Raw genomic sequence first — 20,476 nt, 5'->3', positions numbered from 1 at the left:
CATATTCTATTATTTTATTTCAGTACCTAAAATAAAAAGAAAGTAAATTAAATCTTGCATTTGAGTATTGAAAGCATGTCATGTGTCAATAAAGATGTTCCAAATATAGTACATGCATACAAATAACAATTTAGCACACTAACTTTTAAGCGGTTCTATGATTTACGTCATACCAGATCTTGTTTAACTCTTAAGTGTCATGGTTGACATCAGCCGGTGTAATTCTCAAATTTGGAAACAAAGCTAAACACAATTTTCCAGTACATTCTGTACATAAAAGACTTTAGCTTTGGGGGATTCACTTGGAGGACGCACATGTTAAAAACAATGAGTCCCCTACAAAAATCAATGTGTCCCAGTAGAATGAAAAACATTTTTAATAGCAGACCCCCTGGGACATCTGCATGTATTTTTTCTAACAATGGATTCAGTGATATTTTGTACATAAAGAATTATTTTTGGTACTACTTCTAGTACTACACCAGGGATCAAACAAATTTTTAGAGTTGTTTGTGCTGCAGATACTACCTAAGCTTAAAATTTCTACTTGTCCTGCATGGCAGGGCTGGCAAAATCTGATTTTGATTAACTTGTCCGTTTTTACTTGAAGCATTTCCTTACTTGTCCGTATGATACTTATATAGTAAATTTTAGAAAATTTCCACTTGTCCGTGGCGTACAGGCTGTGGGACAACCTGGGCAATACGGACAATTGATTTCGGCTTTCGCCGCCCCTGCATGGTATGCTACTCCTGTATTTTGGGCACAATTTTCAAAATAAATCTCCCTGATGCAATAGAACCTCGCCGATGCAATCAACCGCTAAAAAATTTTATAATTGGTTTGTTTACAGAAATTTAACATACCAAATCCGGAAAACAAAGCTTGTGTTTTAGGTTATAAATGTATAAATAACGCACTTTATAGAGCATTGTCAGGCATGTTCCATTTACACCCGTATCCAATTGATAATGTGTAAAGTGGGTTTTCCATCTTCAAAAGTAAACAAACTGATTACAGATATTGAGAATTCTAGCTTCCCATTACAAAATTTTGCAAATTTCCTAACATTTTGTACTCATCCAGCATCGATCTTGACTCATAAATAAGAGCGGACAAGTGGAATTTTCTATCCCTGCTCACCCCGGGGGTCACATAGTTAATATTGTTTTGTATAGGAAAACACATTTAAGTACTGATATTATTGTCGTCAAACTACAGATGTACAGTACCTTGAGTTTAGAAATTTGACATATAGCATTGCATCTTGGCCTGTAAAAAACAGGTATTAATCATGCCCCTTTGGTCATTATTGGCCCCACCCATGAGGTCATTTACTTCAGGTAGACCGTAGTTGTTTTAATCTTTAAAGTGTTATTTTGTGAATTTACATAGCTCAGAGCTTAGATTTTTGGCATGTAGCATCAGTTTATAGATTTCTACAAAAGTTTATCATGAGCCTCAGGTCAAATTGGTCCTGCCCTGGGAATCACTTGTCTTTTGTAGACTAATGTACATGTATAGGAAAACACATCTTGTCATTTTAGGATAAATACTATGCCTCCACCTTGTCATGTGGTATCATAAGGATAATTAAGATCAAACATTTGTAGACAAGTTTTTTGATTGGGTCTTTAACTCTACCTTTACTGAAAGATTATTTTTGATTACTCAGAAAATTTATTTACATTCTTGCGTATATTTCCCCACCTTTGTGGCGCTTTTGTTTAAAAAGCCATTAATCTTTCAGTTTAAAAATGAGATAATATGATAATAGAACAAATTTTAATAGAAACTATCTTAATGTTTTTTGTTGGTTAAAAATGTATAAGGCAAGCCTGAAAAATCCTTGGGATTGACACAACTAGTCCTAGAGTGATTTGACCAATGCTCAGCGGAAATACATCCTATAAATGTACAAAAAAAATTTGACAGCTTATCATATGAAAGTAAATGCTTCTGACCGTAAGTAAGCTATGTAATCTATTCATGGAAACTGTTATCCATGACGTTCTACAGTAAAGGGACAACTTGGGCCTAGATGTCATTGGTCAAGATCTCCATCAAATGTTTCACAAATCTCAAAAAAGTATTTTCAGTCCCTACAAGGTGACCTTAAGGTGACCTACACAACACAATTTGTTTAGGCCTTAGGAAATCATATCCTATAATCACTGCACACTAGGGAGACATTATTAACACCATGTTGTTAGAAAGGTTAAGGCTTAAGCATACAGTAAGACTTAGAAATGGCTTTTTATTTAGTTTGGTAGTGCAATCAGGAGCAACATTTCTCAAAGTTTAATTATGACAGTGTGACTGTCCATAAGCAAAACATCAGCATTTTAGCTTGAACAGAGAATACCTTTTGCAAATCTATGCTCATGTAGTTATACTTTTTCCTTAATTGACTAGTTAAACTTTTTCCTTAATTGACAATTGACATGCTATGAACACTTTCCTGATTTTCATACATTTACCTTCTAATAATACACTTGAATTAAAGCATGGTGATTTTGTTCATTCAATTACATGTAAACATGAAAATCCTTAGGCACTGACTCAGTGGTATCTCTTGTTTACTAGGCAAAACACTCAATCATGCTACTTAAGGGTTGGTTTTTTTTTTAGTGTTGCTAATAAATACCTATCTTGTGTGAATCACCATCTAGTATCTATTGAGTGTAGACATTTTAAAATTGATTCATTTTGATTGAAACATCTTTATTATAGCTGAATTGTGAGAAAAGCATGAAACTTATTATAATTTGCACTACATATGTATTTTCTAGTTTGCTCCTAAGATTAACTACCAGTATTTCAGTGGTTTCATTTAAGGACATCAGTGGGTGAAAAAAGACAAGCTCCTTAAATGCTGGGCCATCTCTGACATTGACCTGATGAACATGATTGTTTAGCCCTTATTAAATCTGGTCATTGTAACAACCCTTTAGCAGCTTTAAGGGGCCAGTAGCAGTCATCAAATTTAGCACTGGACCGGTGGCCCATGGCCAGTGAAAATCAATTTGGGCCAGTGAAAGTTTTAAGAAAATTTAGTTAAATATATAGTAGAATAAATTCAAACTAGTAAATTCAAAATCTTAAATTCATTGACTGCCAGTAGACTAGTAGAGTTGATATTAATTATTTCTGTTAGAGCAAACTGTAATGGATGATATTAGAACAAAATGTAACTTTGTTGTTGGTGTTCCCGTAAAGGCCCTCCACTTAGGATTTTTGACATGACGGGTCAGTTTTTTTCGAGATTAATGTTAAACCAATAACTTGTTTGCAAAACTTCAGACTTTTCACTTACTCAGTTTTTCCAAAATATTTATTCTAATTGCAAAAAATAGCCCAAAATTAAAAAGCCTTGCAACGTTTTTCACTCAAACCGTGCTCAGAATAGCACAAAATACGCTTGTCAATTTATTTCTAAGTATATCTCTTAATTACCCTTTGCATATCTTTCTGTTTTAAATGCATCCCCTGTTGATCTATGTAAGAATTAAACTTTTTATGCTACATGTATTAGGCCTTTGGACCTCAGTGTAGTTCCTTTAATAATATTCACATAATTGTAATATGTACTCAGAAATAATATTGAACCATGATCTTTGCTTTCTTTTGTGTGAATTTGTGTATTGAATTTGGAAAAAGTTTTTGAGAGAGAGAAAAAAACAACATAATTATAGATTAGATATTGCCATGTTTAGATCCATGCAAACCGTACAATGTAATTGAATTGTAATTGATTCAAGTTTTTTTGTGAGATTTATTATAAGTTATCAGTAAAGGAAGGATCTTCTAGATCTCAGATATAATAGAAGTTGGCAAGCTAGACTCCATACATGGTTTTCTATGCAAATGGTATTTTGTCTACTCGCAGAGATAACTACATTATGAGAAAGCCCAGACAAGTTATGGCTACAAACCAGGGGAAATTTTATTGAATCATCTTCACATGTTTGCTGTGCATCAATTTTATAGCTTGTTTTCATTTCTGATCTTTTTTTTTCTTTTTTTGTACAGAATGAATTTTGAAAGATGAATATACTGTGAGTTGTGATTGATTAAAGAGTTTAATCTTGACTATACAAAAACCCACCAGTTAACAAGTAGCTTATGTTAATATTCTTTATCAATTTACACAAAGCAACGGGGTTAAATCCAATGATTGCAATAAACAAGGCATCCTATGTTAAGAAAACCAGTAAGCTTGCTGCAGAAATAGTTTCATTTGCCTGCAAAACATTTCTTCTATTGATTTCTGCAAAATGCAAATTACTTTTGAGAATTAGTAAGCAATAACTTTGAATAGCAATGCATATTTAAATCCCCTGTCTTCATCTATCTTCAACAGTTAAGAATTTTACCAAGTGAAGTACTGTATCAAATATTCCGAAATTTAGCAAGGTTGGTAAACTTAATTGATTATTTTTAGTATCTTTGCTAAGTATAGGTTAGAGTGCATATTGGGTGTTCTTCGTAAATAAGAAAGCTAAAAAGGAGCGGAGCTTGCGAAGCGACTGTAGCTTTCTTATTTACGAAGAACATCCAATATGCACTCTAACCGACTTAGTGCTCCGCCCACTTGCGTTTTATAATATAAAACATCCAGTTTATATAAAAACTGTTCTATTAAGATTTGTAACCTGAAAATTTGAAAATTCCTCGTCGGTGATTGGCTTAAAACAATTGGCGAGCACTAATATGAGACTGGTGTACATGTATACTTACACCAAATTTGACCTCTCTAACTTTGAGTAATTGATTTCTCCTGCTTTGAATTTGAACTTTGTGTTTTGCTGTTATTTAAGAGATTTTTTATTTGAGCTGCCTCACGGAATCATATACTCAGATGAAATTATGTACATGTAGACTAAGTCTAAGAGTTTTTATATAGTAATGACTAAGGGTTGGTTTAATAATTATTTCTTACTTTTTAATTAAGATAATTGATTTATATTATGTAGATATAGATCTTTTAACAAAAAATGTTTTTGCACAAATAATTATATTTCACAGTTCACACTGACTTAATATCATTGTTCATAACTTTTGTAATGATATGAAGTATTTTGGATTTGAAGATCAGACCAGAAAGTTTGGCTTTTCTCAATTGAACTTAATGTTAGTATCAGTTAGTACTAGAACCTGACAAGTATAATGGTCAACTTTTGGTTGAGAAACACTGGTGTCTAAACCTGAAAGTAGACAAACTTATAAATCATAGAATAAAAAACTTCCAGACAAACCTTTGATATAGATTTTTCTTTTGAACTCTCTGAACTTGATTTTTCTTGGAAAATTAAGGGAATCATTTTGTCTATAAAATTGTTTTTCTTGGTTCCAGTGTATCTAACTGTGTTCAAATCTAAATTGTAAACGATACAGGTGGAGGTCGAACATGCATTTGCTATTTTACTAAATGGGTTAAAAAAACATGGTAATTGGATAATTACTGTATGAAAATAAACAGATAATTAGTTTCTTGACCTAGGTATAAGTCTGAGAATGCAGGTTTGAATGCCAATAGATTCTAAAGATAGAAACTTCAGGTCATTATTCAGCTGTGCAAGCTTAAGATTTGACAAGATATTCTAGTTTTGCCAACCAATATCAACAGTATAATTTCCTGTATGCACCATATTGTACTACATACATCATCAGTCAGTATCTATATAGGCAGTAAAAAAAAGAATATGTAAATAGATTTTTTTCACAATGTGGCATTGAGTGGCAGCAGGTATTGTGTGATGTCTTGAAATAGTAAACATGTTGAGTTTTGTTTAAGATAAAGTTCAAAGTTAATGCAAGCAAATTGCTATAATCAAAATATTTTCTTCTTGTTTGCATATCTTTAATGTTCTTAAAGCATACAGGTGATGTGTTTGTTATAAGAGTATATGATAGCGGATTATGATTATCTTATTGCTTATATTTAGATATTTGTGTGATAGATTGACGATAGTCTTTGTGATTTGTTAACTATATTGTAATAATACATGTACATGTATGATATTACTTAGAAAATAAATAGTTGGATTTGGATAAAATCAAGTGATTATCTCTATCCTTAAATAGTTTAAAAACAGACTTGACAGCTCCTGCAGAATCTGATTTCTGAAGAAGTTATATTTCCAAAAACTAATCTGCATTGCCCAATTTATTGAAAAAAGAAAAGCCCTTAAATAGAGAGAAGAGTGTTTGTAGGAAAGGAATATTAACTTGTTTGTATTGTATGATTTCAGTGTGTGCATTATGGAGAGACTAGCAGCCAGCGATATTGGGCAATTTGACATGGAGATATGTTTTGGTTATGGATAGTCTATGAACGATTCCCACTGGTGAAAAACATGACTTTCAAATAGAATTGTGGATTATTTTATACCAAACTATTACATTCAGCCATTTGCTGATTTTATATTAAAAAAAAATGAATTAGTGTTTTAACTTAGGAAAACTGTTACCAGAGTTGCATTTTTCACATTTTACTTGTCTGCAAATTGTAATACAAAAAAGCACAATTTCTGCATTTATGCATATACATATTTTGGATATTTTAACTTTGGTGCTTGCATATTTATATTTTGTACAAAAAAAGTATTTACAGAAACCTAAAGTATTCTATGAAAGATTACAGGATAATTTGACAATATTTCATAGTATTCATTGTTCTATAGTGCTTTCATTTCTTAGAATATTGGAAGAAATTGTAAAATATACAGTAAAAGTGCCAGTAATATAAGTTACAATAACTAGTAAGTTTAAAGTGGTTGCTTGTGAAACAGCTTCAAGTGATTGCCATGTTCCCAACATCACTGGAACGCTACAGTTATAATATACATCATGACAGTTTTGCCAAGATGGCTAGTTACACAGATCGTCACTTCATTGCCTGCTTGCAGAAACCACCTCATTCTAGAACAGATGTCGTAAGTATGATTAAATGTCTGTTAATTAATAAATTAACTATAATTTTACCTTGAACAGGTACATATTCTAGTTGGTAGCTAGTTTTGTGATTGGTTGTGCACAAACCACCTCCTTTTAGAACAGATGTGGTAAGTTTGTTATCATACACTAAATAAGTCTTTATATTGCATGCTTGCAGGAAGCCATCTCATTCTAGCAGTCAATATTATTTTTTGCTGAATGTAGTAAGTGCCAATAAGATAACCCTTAATATTTTGCCTGCTATATTTTAGGACAGATTTTACACGATTATGATCATCAAGATAAGTTAATCTCTTTTTTTTTGCATTGTACAGTAATAACTTTAGATGAAAGACTCAGAGATTTTCCTGATAAATGTTTTCATTTAAAGATATAAAAAATTCTATTTTTGGAAACCTCAGAATTGTTGTGAAATGTTTTCATTCATTTATTTTTGTCGGCAACATATTTTGACAACCACTGCTTATAAACATTCAAATGGTGTTGGAAAAAATAAGTAATAAAATTCTACAACAAATAGAATAAGATACTTAATGAGATAAAATGTATCCATTTGTCTGATTAGTTGTATATAGTATTGATGGAACTGATGGCTGTGGTAGAAAATATCCTGTATTATATAACATGTTCACATTAATGATTATGTACAATTCACAAAATAATACTTGAATCCTGTCAGTAAATTGAGTAATACTGAAATTTATCTAAAATGTATTATTTTTGCATTATATTAAAGTTAAATGCTAAATTATCATCTGAACATAATTATATCATTATATGACAGTATATTTGGTTTTAATTGAAATAATGCGTTTCAGAATCTTTAAAATGATAGTAATTCTAATATCTTTTTGAGCTATTCCAAGACTCTGTGTCAGTGTCAATGATTGAATAAACACCCTTGTTCATAGTGGATCTCTGTGCAGTTTATTGTGTAGGTTGTCTGTTGATTACAAGCACCTGCTACTTCCGATCACTGTACCTTTCTTGGGAGCCTACATATTTTAATTTGCACCTTTCTTGTGATTACGGGAAAAACATGCATACAAGATGTTTGGACAATCAGGCATTTAAATGAGTCTCTATATGAGGATTGTCATGAAATGGTCCTCAAAAATTAAAGTCTTCCTGCTACCAGATCTTGGAACTGCAGTGGCTTCTTTTGGCAAAACTTCTCATATCTGCAGTTTGTAATAATTGTAAGAATATTATCATCTGCTGACTAACTGTTAAGCAATGAATATATAATTATATCATTTCAAGATCTATAAAGGAATTTGAAGTCTATTTTTGTTGTTATTAGAAAACATGCCTGGGAGGTACATTTAAATACTTAGTATTTTTAAGAAATAATTTGCTGGGAATTAAGATTTGTATATCAAAGCCATGATTTAAATGAATACCACATGTTATGAAATCATTATGTTATGATGTTGTAGAGAATTTCTGGCAGTGTTATAATACAATGATTATAAGATACAGTACTATAAATTAGATTTTCTATTTTGATGCAAGAATCAATTTGGTTGTTAATTGGATGATGATAATTGTTTACACTGATCAGTTTAATTTGAAAATTAACATTAGCCTTTACAAGTTCATGTTCCATAAATATTTTCATAGCAGTTGGTATACACAACTGTACATTGAAGCTTTAAATATATAACACAAGTAAGACATTGCAGGGTCATGCCATTTTGAGGTATCTCTATTATTTTAAATTACTTATTTCTATATATTTTACTCAATATACAAACTAAATATAATAATTGTGATCTCAGGGGTTAAACGTCCTAGTTTGGTTTGCTCCTAGCTTGGTTTGCATATTCTCATAAATAAAAATCATCATCTTTGCATTCATTGTGTAAGGAAAGTAATCCTTTTTGAAGTGTAACCCCTGTGACATGAAACTGTAATGGTTTCAGATTTCTAAAATTCATCAATTGTAAATCTCTCATGCATGATACAATATTTAAAGAGATTGATTATACATGTAAATATGCTAAGTATCTTTTAAACATAATATGTAAATTAAGATAACATGTATTGCTTTAATAAGTACTGTTACTGTATGTAATAATAATTTGAAGCTTAAGGGGCATTAGAAAAAATGTAGGTTATTTTTGAAATACTGTAATTTTAAAGAATTTGTATCACTTCGCTAAGATATGTACGGAATGTAATAACAGGAAAATATGATCTTGTAGAGTTGTGAAGATAGATATGTTAGTATTGTTGTGTGTTTATTGATATTGTAGTCATATATCACAATATCAGCTCTCTTGTGTAACTTACCTGTATCTGTGACAGATTTACTGTCCCTCCCCACTATATTTATATATACTACCGGTTCACAAACTATAGTGAGTTTTTTGTTGTTCTGTACTTAACAACTAAACAGTTATACCCGTAAACAGAACTCTAGATTCCAAAAATGTTGAATGTTTAAAACGAAAATCACTAGGAATATTTTGAGAATTTGTGTTGCAACTGTGCAGCAATACATCATAGGAATGCAGAGCAATATGTCATATTTTGTGTTACATGAGATAGGAATCTGACACTGTCTGCTATTATAATGTATTGAGTTTTTGCTAGGGTTACACTTCTGAATCATTTTGTTAGGATCTGCCTGTATGAATCATTTGAAAATACAACAATTGTGTGATCCTTAATGCATAGCTAATAGTTTCAGGGATCATCAGGGAAGCTAAGTGACCAAAAATCTGCAGAAATTTAGAAAAAAATGTTTTCAAAATTTGGTTGATTGAAAAATCTTTTTTGTACATTTTGATAGAGGCTCATAGGGAAAACTGTCTTTTCCTGTGTTGCTTCTCTTTAAGTAAAGTCATTATTGTTAATTAATTATTATTAATATAATAAATCAACCTTAGGTATAAGTCCCATCAGAAAGTTTTTCAGACTGGAATAATTTTCAAAGCTAACTTTAAAAGTTCTAAATTTTATATTTTTGATTATAAATTGTAAATCACAGATACACTATTATGTCACACCATGTAAAATGGGTTAAGGTTAGATTTGGTTTTCAGTAGAAATATGTGTGACAGGTGTATGATGGATGTGTTATTTAGGAAGTTTTCCACAGACATAGAAGAAAGAATATATCAGTCTGAGCTTAACCCCGGCCACCTTGTTCAATGATTATTTTAAGTATAGCAAACACTGATAAACGGTAGAGATGTGTTTTATCTTCCATCTTTTTGTAACAGTTAAATATACTTTGGTATGTGCAATAACACAAAAGATATATTCGTTTAATTGGTTCACAAAACTACCTATACAATAGTGTTAAAGTGGGTATTTAAATGGCATAGTTAAGTTTATTTTGAATACCTACATTCCAAATGAATAAGCAAAACATGGTTTATCACATTGTTATATCCCATTTAAAAAATAGAATGAAAATTCGTATACAAACCATTTTGGCCAGTTAAAATTGAAGGAATGCAGTAAATCATCTACTGTTTCCTATTCTGCTAATGCAACTTGCAACTTAAAAGGACAATGTACATCTAAATAAACTACTTTAATGCAAGAAAAAATGTTTTTAGGTAAAAAAAAGTGTACAGATAACTTGTTTAGTTATTATATTATAAAAAGACAGAACATATTGATTGATGTATTTGTCCAGCTAGAAATGTCCATTTTTTTCTCCAGCCCACATAAACTTTTATTTATCTTTTTTAGTTTTTATTTAAAATTGTCAAAAATATGTAATTGATGGGATTTCTTTCAAAAGGAACTTGTTAATTTTTTTCAATTGACTTGCATTGTGTTTCAATGAATAAAGTTTTTTTCTTGTTATTTTGTTTCAGTTATGATTGCTTTGTTTTTAGAATACTAAATAAAACTTTTAATTGATTTTTGATGTAATTTCATTATGTTTTACGTTTATTGTGTTGATGTTTTTACAGGATTTGGATGTTATATATTCGTATTTACATGGAATGGAGGCTCTATCATCACTACGGGAACCAGCATTACGAGCATTATGTAGAACTGTGAGATACGAGTACCATGATGCCAATGATATACTCTACTGGTTTGTCCTTCTTTTATATTATACTAGTAATTAATAACTGGATGACAAAACATATGAGCCGCGTCACGACAAAACCAACATAGTGTGTTTGCGACCAGCATGGATCAAGACCACCCTGCGCATCCGCGCAGTCTGATCAGGATCCATGCTGTTCGCTTACCAACCCTATTACAAGTAATAACTGATAGCGAACAGCTTGGATCTGATCAGACTGTGCTGATGCGCAGGCTGGTCTGGATCCATGCTGGTCGCAAACGCACTATGTGGTTTTGTCATGGCGCGGCTCATCTGACAAAACATATGTATGTAGGACCAATTACCAACTTTCTTGACTTAATGATTGAAGTAACTGTCTTCTTTGACTTTGTGGTTGAATTATATGGTGGGTGTATAGAAATTTAACCTTTATTGTTTGGAATTTTAGAGAAAATGATTTTATGATTTATATTACAGTCGATAAACTATGACTTTAAACAGTAATCAGTTTGAAGCTAAATACTTGGAGAAAAAAAAATGTTATGAAAATCATTTTTTCTCCTGTGATTCTATTTAACATATTTTGGAAACACATGTATAGAGTATGTTAAAATGATCATCATAGTAGATATGAAGGTGAGAAACATTCCTGGATTTATGAATATTATTCCTAGATGTGGATAATTCATATGTGACAAGTCAGGTATCCGCCTGGTTTTCAGACTACATTATGACAGCTGATACAATGTTCCAATATGTAGTATGATAAATTGTTCTATCTGCATTGTCTACAGTAAAACTACTAACACAATATTGTAGATTAAATGCTATACAATGTATATGAAGTGTGAGATTAAAGGTATAACTGGGGAATCAAGCAATTTTATGGTTATTTGTTGTGATAGCAGAATCATCAATTAATCTTGGAAGAGAATACAAGACAAAAGTTAAAAAGTATTACTACCAGTACATGTATAATGTCTGGCTTTTCCTCCAGAGAACAATCTTTTATTATTGTTACTCCTATAAACCTTTATTGTTGATCAAACATTCAATATTTTGCAAATACAAACATCCGTTAAAATATAGATATCTTTGGTTGTATTTGATTACTGTTGTAATTAAAACAATTTTCCTTGAACTTCAAAGAAAGCTTTTTGTTGCTGTTCAAGTTTCAAAAATTAGTTATTTACAGATGGGACTTCAGTCTTGAAGTATAACTTTAAATGTATATGCTGCATTTAAAATTTAAGAATCTGTCATATGTCAGTCAAGCTTTAAAATATATGTACTGTTTTACATGTACTTGTAGTATGACGAAATTTTGCTAATATAATTTGATAGCAACCAGTATTTTGTTGAGTAAAACTTTATTACCTTTAATATTTAACATTTACATCTGCATTTATGGCTATTAAGTATAGAGTGTAATATATTATAAGAGAGTTTCTTGTCCTCTGTCAAATGAATATGACATATTGCCCTCAATACATTACTTAGTGCACTGTCACATATTTGTCAGTTTGTCAGTTTAATGATTGATTCTGCAAAGGGGAACTACTCTTGCAAAGACTGTAATAAACTGGTATGTAGTGGTTGCTCCCCTTGTGTCTATAACATGATATACCTAATAAATGAATAAAAGATTTGAGTGAATTATCAGCTCTGTTTACCTTTATAATATAACTAATGTAAAATATATCTGTATAAACTTTTATAATTTCAGTCAACGGGAGTTGAGTACATGTTGGTACATATTGCTATCTGGATCAGTGTTTATAGAGGGGTCTATGTTCCTGCCTCGTAGCAGGTAAGTTTTATATCATAAAAAGTAACTAGGGTAACTACTGTGACATAAAAAATTTATGTGGAATACAAAATGGTTACTATTTTGAACTATCAACCTGACATAAAAAATTCACACATGTTGCAGTTTGAAAGTGTCTTTGATGCAGGTAATGCTCACTTATGTAATGCTTGAAGAAGAAAGTTCAACATTGGATTTAACTTTGACTTAAACAACAACTGAGAAACAATTCATTTCTTAATACTCAATAATCTAATTAAAAGTATTTTACACAACAAGTTCTTGAAATAATGCTTGTATTCTTACTAACCTAGAATAAATTTCCCCTACTTCATTGATTCTTCTTTTCCTTGTTTTTCCATAACTTGACTTTAAGTAGACTCTTGAAAATTGTATATTCTATTTCCCTGTATGTGATTGGATACACAATATCTTAATCTCCTGGTTGGGTTTTTGTCTTGGGGAAATTTTGACCTTAAAGAGACAAAAAGTACAATCCATGTTCCTTATAACATCTTATTATGTTCTTACCACTTTCCTTGTCCACTTGCATTATTTGCTTGTACTGTTAATACTGTATATGCTGTGGAAAAATTTACGTTATTTTAGTTGTAATTGTTTGAATGCTAGATATGTAAATGATTTGCCTATACCTACATTATAGAGCCACGCAAGTCCTTGCAGTATGAGTTGATGCCATACTGATACATGGCTCCTTTTAATATTTTGTTATAGCAAGTAATGTCCATTATCAAAATTCATCATTGTAAGGGCTATTAGCCTCTATTAGTTTAATGACCAGTGTTGAGCTGTATGTTTTGTATATAACTAATATACAATAAGGTGATTAATAACCTTTCAACTACTATAATTTACTAAAATGTATTTGCAAAAGTGACACCTTTTGGCTTCCATGGATTCTATAATTATTTTCCAAATTAGGTTGGCCCCAGCATTGAAACATAAACATGATATATATACTAGGATGTCACTTGATTGAGGTCAAGGACAACTTTTCTACAGAGATATGTCCAGTTAAAATATTTTTCTGTATGAATTTGACAAAATAAAAAATTTGTGTTCTACTGCAAACACAGGCGTGTTTCTGAGCAGGTGTGTGTCACATGATTATGTGCCAAAATGTTATATTTTTTCATGTTAAGGAACAAAGACAAAGTTGATGCATGCAGGGGACACGGTCACACCTATATTTTGATGTTTGATGATGGTAACTAGAATCTATCTACCATTACTGGAAAAAAAACATCAGAAATATATGTAAGATAGTTACCAAAACATAACACATCAAACATAAATGATTTTAGCTCCAGTTGCTAAATATTGTGACAGAGAATATTTTCCCATATGTGGTGTTCTATATTTCAAAGTTAAGGCGGTGAAACCTAGAATGCTTTAAAACACATTGACTTCTTTGAAGATGTACAGTTATATGTAAGTAATTGTTGTAAATTTGAGTTTCCACTACAAATCATTACTGAAATTTTCAGTTTTTTCAATGAAATGATAAGCTTCTGTTTCATCTCCTGTCAGTGAGAAACCATTTAAGTAGAAGGTGGTAATAAAAAACAAGAAAAACCTAGAAATTTGTTGCAGATCTGAAAACCATTTAACTTTTGTATGATCAGGAAGTTTATAATCCGTGCCTACATGCATTTCTTTCATGAACATTTATAATTTTTCTTTGTATTTTTGAGAGTCATTGACACTTTCGTATCACATTAAAAAAAAAATGTTCCAAAGTTCCACTCCCTTGATAATTAATTGTTTTAAGTGTCCTGTGGCTTTATTTGATTGTTGTTGACCTTTTTGTAGCTGTTTTAAAGCTGGAGTGTAGAAAAGTGGAAAATTTGCACAGAGTATTGGTGTAGATGAATTTCTGCAGGAACAAGGAAAAGTGTGACATGTCTCTTCAACACCAACATGCACTGCTCTGAGGATGGTGGGGGGGGGGGGGAGGGGAATCTTTACACGCATTTATTTCTTCGTCATAATTTTACTATTAATAGAAACCCAATTAAATCTTTGATTTGCTTTGCATCCACAAGGCTATGTGATACTGTAGTTTAATAGCATAAGAGTTTGCAATAGGAATTATATTTCTAATTAATTTTTTCATCAGGATTTTATTTATTGATCTGTTAAAAGATGGTGTTTTAAAAGTTTGTTTAATGTTATTATGAAAATACTGTTGTATATTATGAATTATGATTCTGAATATAGAAATGATTCCAAAATAAGATTCTGTATGTAGGTCTTTGCTTTTCTCATGGTATTCTGGTAATTTCGATATGTTGTTTTAAGTTTGTTTGTAATTCTTAATGACTTTTTTGAAAGAACGAGAGTGATAGAATAATGCTATGTGTTGTTCACAAACTTTACAATGTTATTGTATGATATATAATAATTAAGTCAAAATGCTAGACATAAGTGTTTTAAAGTTTTAATGCAGGTGAAGATTTTGCTACATGTAATATAATATACAAATTAATTGTGAAATGCTGACTCTTAAACTATATACATGACTTGTATTTTCTTTTGTTTTTAAATTTGTACATATTAATAAGAATAACTTATAAAATGTTTTGATTTATATGGAACATGTTGACTATTGACTATTTGTTGTTGACAACAGTAATGGCTTGTTTATACCATCAGTATGGAACCAGACTGGTCTATTTCTGTTAAGGCCAACTTGATTGTTTTAGAAACATAATATTTCAATTTTAATGGGCAGTTTCAATTTCAATACAGGATCAGAGCTCTAAATTTATTATTATTTATTTAGTTAAGGGTACTTGTATTAAGTCTAACTGGATTCTGGTAAGCAGCATAATATTTCAATTATTTTTGGGCAGTTTCAATTTCAATTCAGGGTAACAATTTTAAGCAAGGAGAAATAGGTTAAATTCTTGTGTACCAGTAGATGGATCTCAATAACAACATTAGATGATAAGTCGGTGAAGAATGTACTTTATGTATTATCAACTTAGTGTCTGTAGTGACATTTGTCTGTATAGAAATCCTTGTTGTTTTGTCATTGTATAACTGGTACTGACAGAACTGTATCAGATCAAGACTGGTAATGACAGCTATATATCATATGCAGTAACATAGTACCCTTCTATAAAGGGCAATTGATTAATTAATATATATAAATATATATTCATTAGACCTGTCTCAAACTCCAAATAAGGAGAAAATCTGATTACAGTTCTTCCCCCACATATAAACACAATGTCTGGTCAATGTTGTGTCTTTTCTGATCAGACATGGAGAGATGTATCAGGAGGAATTCAACTCAGATTTGTAAGTTCCTTCTCCAGTTATTTCTTGTTAATTATAGGTCTGTATGTAATATAAGTAAAAATTCATATAAAACTCCTTAACTTATTCAAAAAGTCATCACTTGTGACTGCTTTACTTTACTTCTTAGTAAACTGTAAAGATTTTTTGCTACTTAAATTTTGTCTTATAATTACTAATTTGTACTAAAACTAAATTTTCAATATAGACACACTGCTTATTTTATTGTTGAAATTAGGTTATTTTTTCATAAAGACAATTAGACATGTTTGTGAAAGAAAATTTCTTAAATATCATAAAGAATTAAGGCATAATTGATGGTTCATTTCTGAGTTATCGAAAAGCATTTCAACACTGTCAGGAATTTTATAATCGTGTAGCTTTTGATTGTATTTCTATTAGAAAATTGATTGTTATATTTGGGAATCGTCCAAGATTTACCATTAAACATCCCTGGCTAAATAAAGTAAATAAAGTTCAACCTTGTTTAAACATCATTACTTTATGAAGGTATTTGAACTCTGTAAAAGTAGATTTTCTTTTTGTGATCCTTAATTGGCTTGTTTACAAATTAAACAAGTTTGGATATTAAATCTGCATCTTTTTGCTATTTACACATACATTATAGAAACATTGTAAGAAGGTTTTTATACAGTAGGATCAGGAATTTACAAGTTTATCAATTAAGGTAAGATACAGAATAAAAATATATTTAATTAAAAGGCAAAGGTATAAAAATTGATCATTAAATGTGGTTTTGTCCTTTGATTTATATATTTTTGCGGTGTGTTATTTTAAAAGAATATTGATTAAAATGTATTTTTACATTGACCTTTTAAATTTTGTTAAACCACATCTTTTTGAATGAGTGTTGAATTAAACATTTTTGTTATCAAGAAAAATAAAGATATGCTGTTATTTTAAATGAGAAAAAATATTTACAAACAAAATTTTTTAATCATTTAATACTGGTAAGTTAAGATAATGATACGAAACTTTCTTTAAAATAAGAACCAAACCACATGTTTTAAGCTCCAGCACAGATAAATGTCAATTCTTGAGAAGTTTTGAAAATGTCAACCAATCAATACAGGCACTCTGAAATGCTAACTTTATAAACACTAGCTTAGAATTTGGTGTCCATTTTCCCACTCAACAAAGTAAATCTTTTTTTATGCCACCGCAGCATCTGCGATGCGGTGGCATATAGCGATTCACCTGTGTGTGTGTTTGTTTGTGTGTGTGTGTGTTATATAGATTATATAGTGAACTTAAAAAATCTTCTTGTGAAAATACACTTGTCCAATTTCAACCAAACTTGGCAGGATTGATCCTTGGGTGAAGGCCTTCCAAAGTTGTTCAAAGAATTTTATTCCATGCAGAATTCTGGTTGCCATGGCAACCAAAAGGAATTATAAGAATAAATTAAAAAAATCTTCTTGTAAAGACCCAAAAGGCCTAGAGCTTAGATATTTTGCATAAGGCATTGTCTGGTAGACCTCTACCAAGATTGTTCAAATTATAGCCCTGGGGTCCAAATCGGCCCCGCCCGGGGTCATTGATTTTTCACTATTTGTACATATAGTAAAAACTTAAAATACCTTCTTGTCTGAAGGTACCAGGCTTAGAGGTTTGATATTTGGTATGTGTTATTATCTATAGGTACTCTACCAAAGTTGTTCAAATTTTGCCTCTAGTGTCAAAATTAGCCCTGCCCCGGGGTCATAGGTTTTCCTCATATGTATATAGTAAAAGTTTAAAAAATCATCTTCTCTAAATTGACAAAGGCTAGAGGTTAGATATTTTGCATGAAACATTGTGTAGTGAACCTCTAGCAAGATTTGAACAAATTATAGCCCTGGGGTCAAAATTGGCCCCGACCCCGGGGTCATTGATTTTTCACTATGTACATATAGTAAAAAATTAAAAAATCTTATTGTCTGAAGGTACAAGGCTTAGAGCTTTGATATTTGGTATATGATATCATCTATAGGTACTCTACCAAAGTTGTTCAAATTTTGCCTCTAGTGTCAAAACTAGCCCTGCCCCGGGGTCATAGGTTTTCCTTACATGTATATAGTAAAAACTTTAAAAAATCACCTTCTCGATTTGATAAAGGCTAGAGGTGAGACATTTTGCAGTAAACATTCTGTAGCAAACCTAAATTAGCAAGATTATTCAAATTAAAACAAAAAAATGTGTTCCTACATAACTATCTTAGTGTTGTATTTATGCGGTGGCATAGCATTTTTTACAAATGCAATCTTGTTTCCAATTGTTGTAATGCTGTAATGAAGCGGTACATTTCTTAGTAGTCAGTGTCATTTACTCAACATCTTGAATAATGTTCTAGAATATATAAGATTTCATGTGAGACTTGAGACAGCTTAAAATATCAATGATTTCCTATGGGAGTGTGTGCCAGCACTGATCTATTAGGAAAGCTAATATTTCATCATCACACATTTGTCTCCCTTTATTGTGATTCATTATATAGTTAAATAACACTGATTATGTCTGTGTCTATATACATCGAAGTAAGCTTCTGTAATGTACAACATAGAATATAAATAGAACTACAGAGATTTTCAGAAGAACAAGCTGGCTTCCGGATAAATAATGCTTGTCTTGATTTCTTTGATTCTTCCAGAAAAATGTAATACTAGATCTATGTAAACATGTATAAGGAAAAGCAAAAAAATAAACATGAAAAACACAAGGTAATTTAGTAAGAAATTCATTGATTTCTAAAAAGTAATGACTTTATTCAAAATTCATGCACAAAAATCGTGAAATTGAAGACTTGATATTGTATTTCACAACCTTGTTATGCAAAAATCCTCCTATCATTGCAAAATATGTTTAATGCTCCCACTTGGGAGAGGAATATAGAATTGCCCTTCTCTATCCATTACCCTGTCTGATTGTAGGCATCCATGTCCTATGGTTAAGTCAGGAGTTATTTTAATCTTTGAACTTTTTCAACATACAAAGAACATATGCTTACGTATTTTCATATTATTTCAGACAGTGAAATTGTATGTTTGGGAATATATGTTTATCATTTGTCATTTTAGATTAGAAAATTATTAGGTAAATAGAAACATTCTTCAAGTATTGGTTTTGTTTATGAGTTGACCAATTGATGAAGTCTAAAATGAGTAAACTGACCACAGTTATTTCTGTGAGGCAAGTTAAATTGATATACTAATGACTGTTTTCATTGTTTCACTTTGATAACTCATCAATTTTCAATCAATTTGTGATTCAGTTAATAGCTTCAGGCCCAGTTTCACCATTTCTCATCAACTACTATTTATATATTTATATATATAGATCCATGCAGAGTTGCTCCCCTTTCTTATTCAAAACTTTGCTCCTGATTGACAGTTACATGTCAAATGGTGTTGTTTTGAATTATAATTGTTTGACAGGTGCTTGTCAGAAAATTATTTGATTTTAATTGTTTTTCTAGCTTCCTTATCAATACCGTGATACAATAATGTACAATGTTTGAGGTTTCTGAGGAAGGATATACTGTTTATAGGTACGACCAATTTATAGTATTTGTGTTTTTTATTTTTAAAGAAATAAATATAAATCTTGATACTGATAAATAAGTGCCTGCTTTGGTACCCTCCAATTGTAGTTTCTGGGATTTCAATTTCAGACTAGTCTGGTTCTAAAGCTGATGGTGCTGTTATTATTACAGCAATCTTAAAATGAGGAAGACTAAATTGTTCAATATCAATTTGTTTGTGAGAACTTCCTGAATGATTCCATATAAAGGTTTCGAGGTTTTAAATATTTCTTGATGAACATGAATTCTATCGTGACTGAAATGGAAGAGCGTATTTTTTTCATATTTTATTTTCGGGCATTTAATTGGATATCTGATTCGGAAACATGACTATCTGTAAGGGGCAATTAAACCTGGGTTAAGATGGTTAGAAATAAATCTTTGCGTTTTCTTTTATTTCTTTTTTTTTAATCATGATTTTATAACAGAATGATGTCAGTTGCTCAAATGGAAGTCATGAATTTATATTAAAGTGATGAAAATAGTTATTTAACATGTTGATTTGTTTGTGTCATTACATGTCCTCAAAAGAGACTTTAGACTTGAGGTTCAGTTGTTGAGAAATCTTGTCTGTGTCACAGTGTGGGTGTGAGTCCATTTTCATTGAAGTTATGCAATTCTAATTTATGTTTATTTTCAATGATTTCCTCTTAGGGTCTTACCTTCCTTTCAAACAATTTGTCAAAGATTATATCAGTATATAATATTATGACATGTGTGGTATAGGTGTGAGAAGAAAAGAAGATCAATTTTACATGGTGAAACA

The 20,476-nt window shown here is 30.9% G+C and overlaps 1 protein-coding gene across 19 annotated transcripts in view; it reads left to right on the top strand.

Moving 5' to 3' along the window:
- Window positions 1-20,476, top strand: part of LOC132719778 (rap guanine nucleotide exchange factor 6-like) — a 92,556-nt gene that overhangs the window by 1,358 nt on the left and 70,722 nt on the right. For 16 of the 19 annotated variants that reach the window (XM_060703648.1, XM_060703645.1, XM_060703658.1 and 13 more), the window contains exons 2-4: window positions 6,255-6,938; window positions 10,896-11,023; window positions 12,726-12,809. In XM_060703648.1, the coding sequence (XP_060559631.1) occupies window positions 6,810-6,938; window positions 10,896-11,023; window positions 12,726-12,809 (341 nt within the window). In that variant the 5' untranslated portion in view covers window positions 6,255-6,809. Of the gene's footprint in view, window positions 1-6,254; window positions 6,939-10,895; window positions 11,024-12,725; window positions 12,810-14,868; window positions 14,965-16,089; window positions 16,134-19,552; window positions 19,678-20,476 lie in introns of those variants that run through there. The other 3 variants (XM_060703649.1, XM_060703656.1, XM_060703655.1) reach the window with 3 other exon arrangements.

Source organism: Ruditapes philippinarum, unplaced genomic scaffold, assembly GCF_026571515.1.
Source record: "Ruditapes philippinarum isolate M1 unplaced genomic scaffold, ASM2657151v2 ctg135_1_1_1_1, whole genome shotgun sequence".
NCBI lineage: Eukaryota > Metazoa > Mollusca > Bivalvia > Venerida > Veneridae > Ruditapes > Ruditapes philippinarum.
The sequence above is the reverse complement of the archived record's forward strand: the minus strand, read 5'-3'. Positions and strand labels throughout refer to the sequence as shown.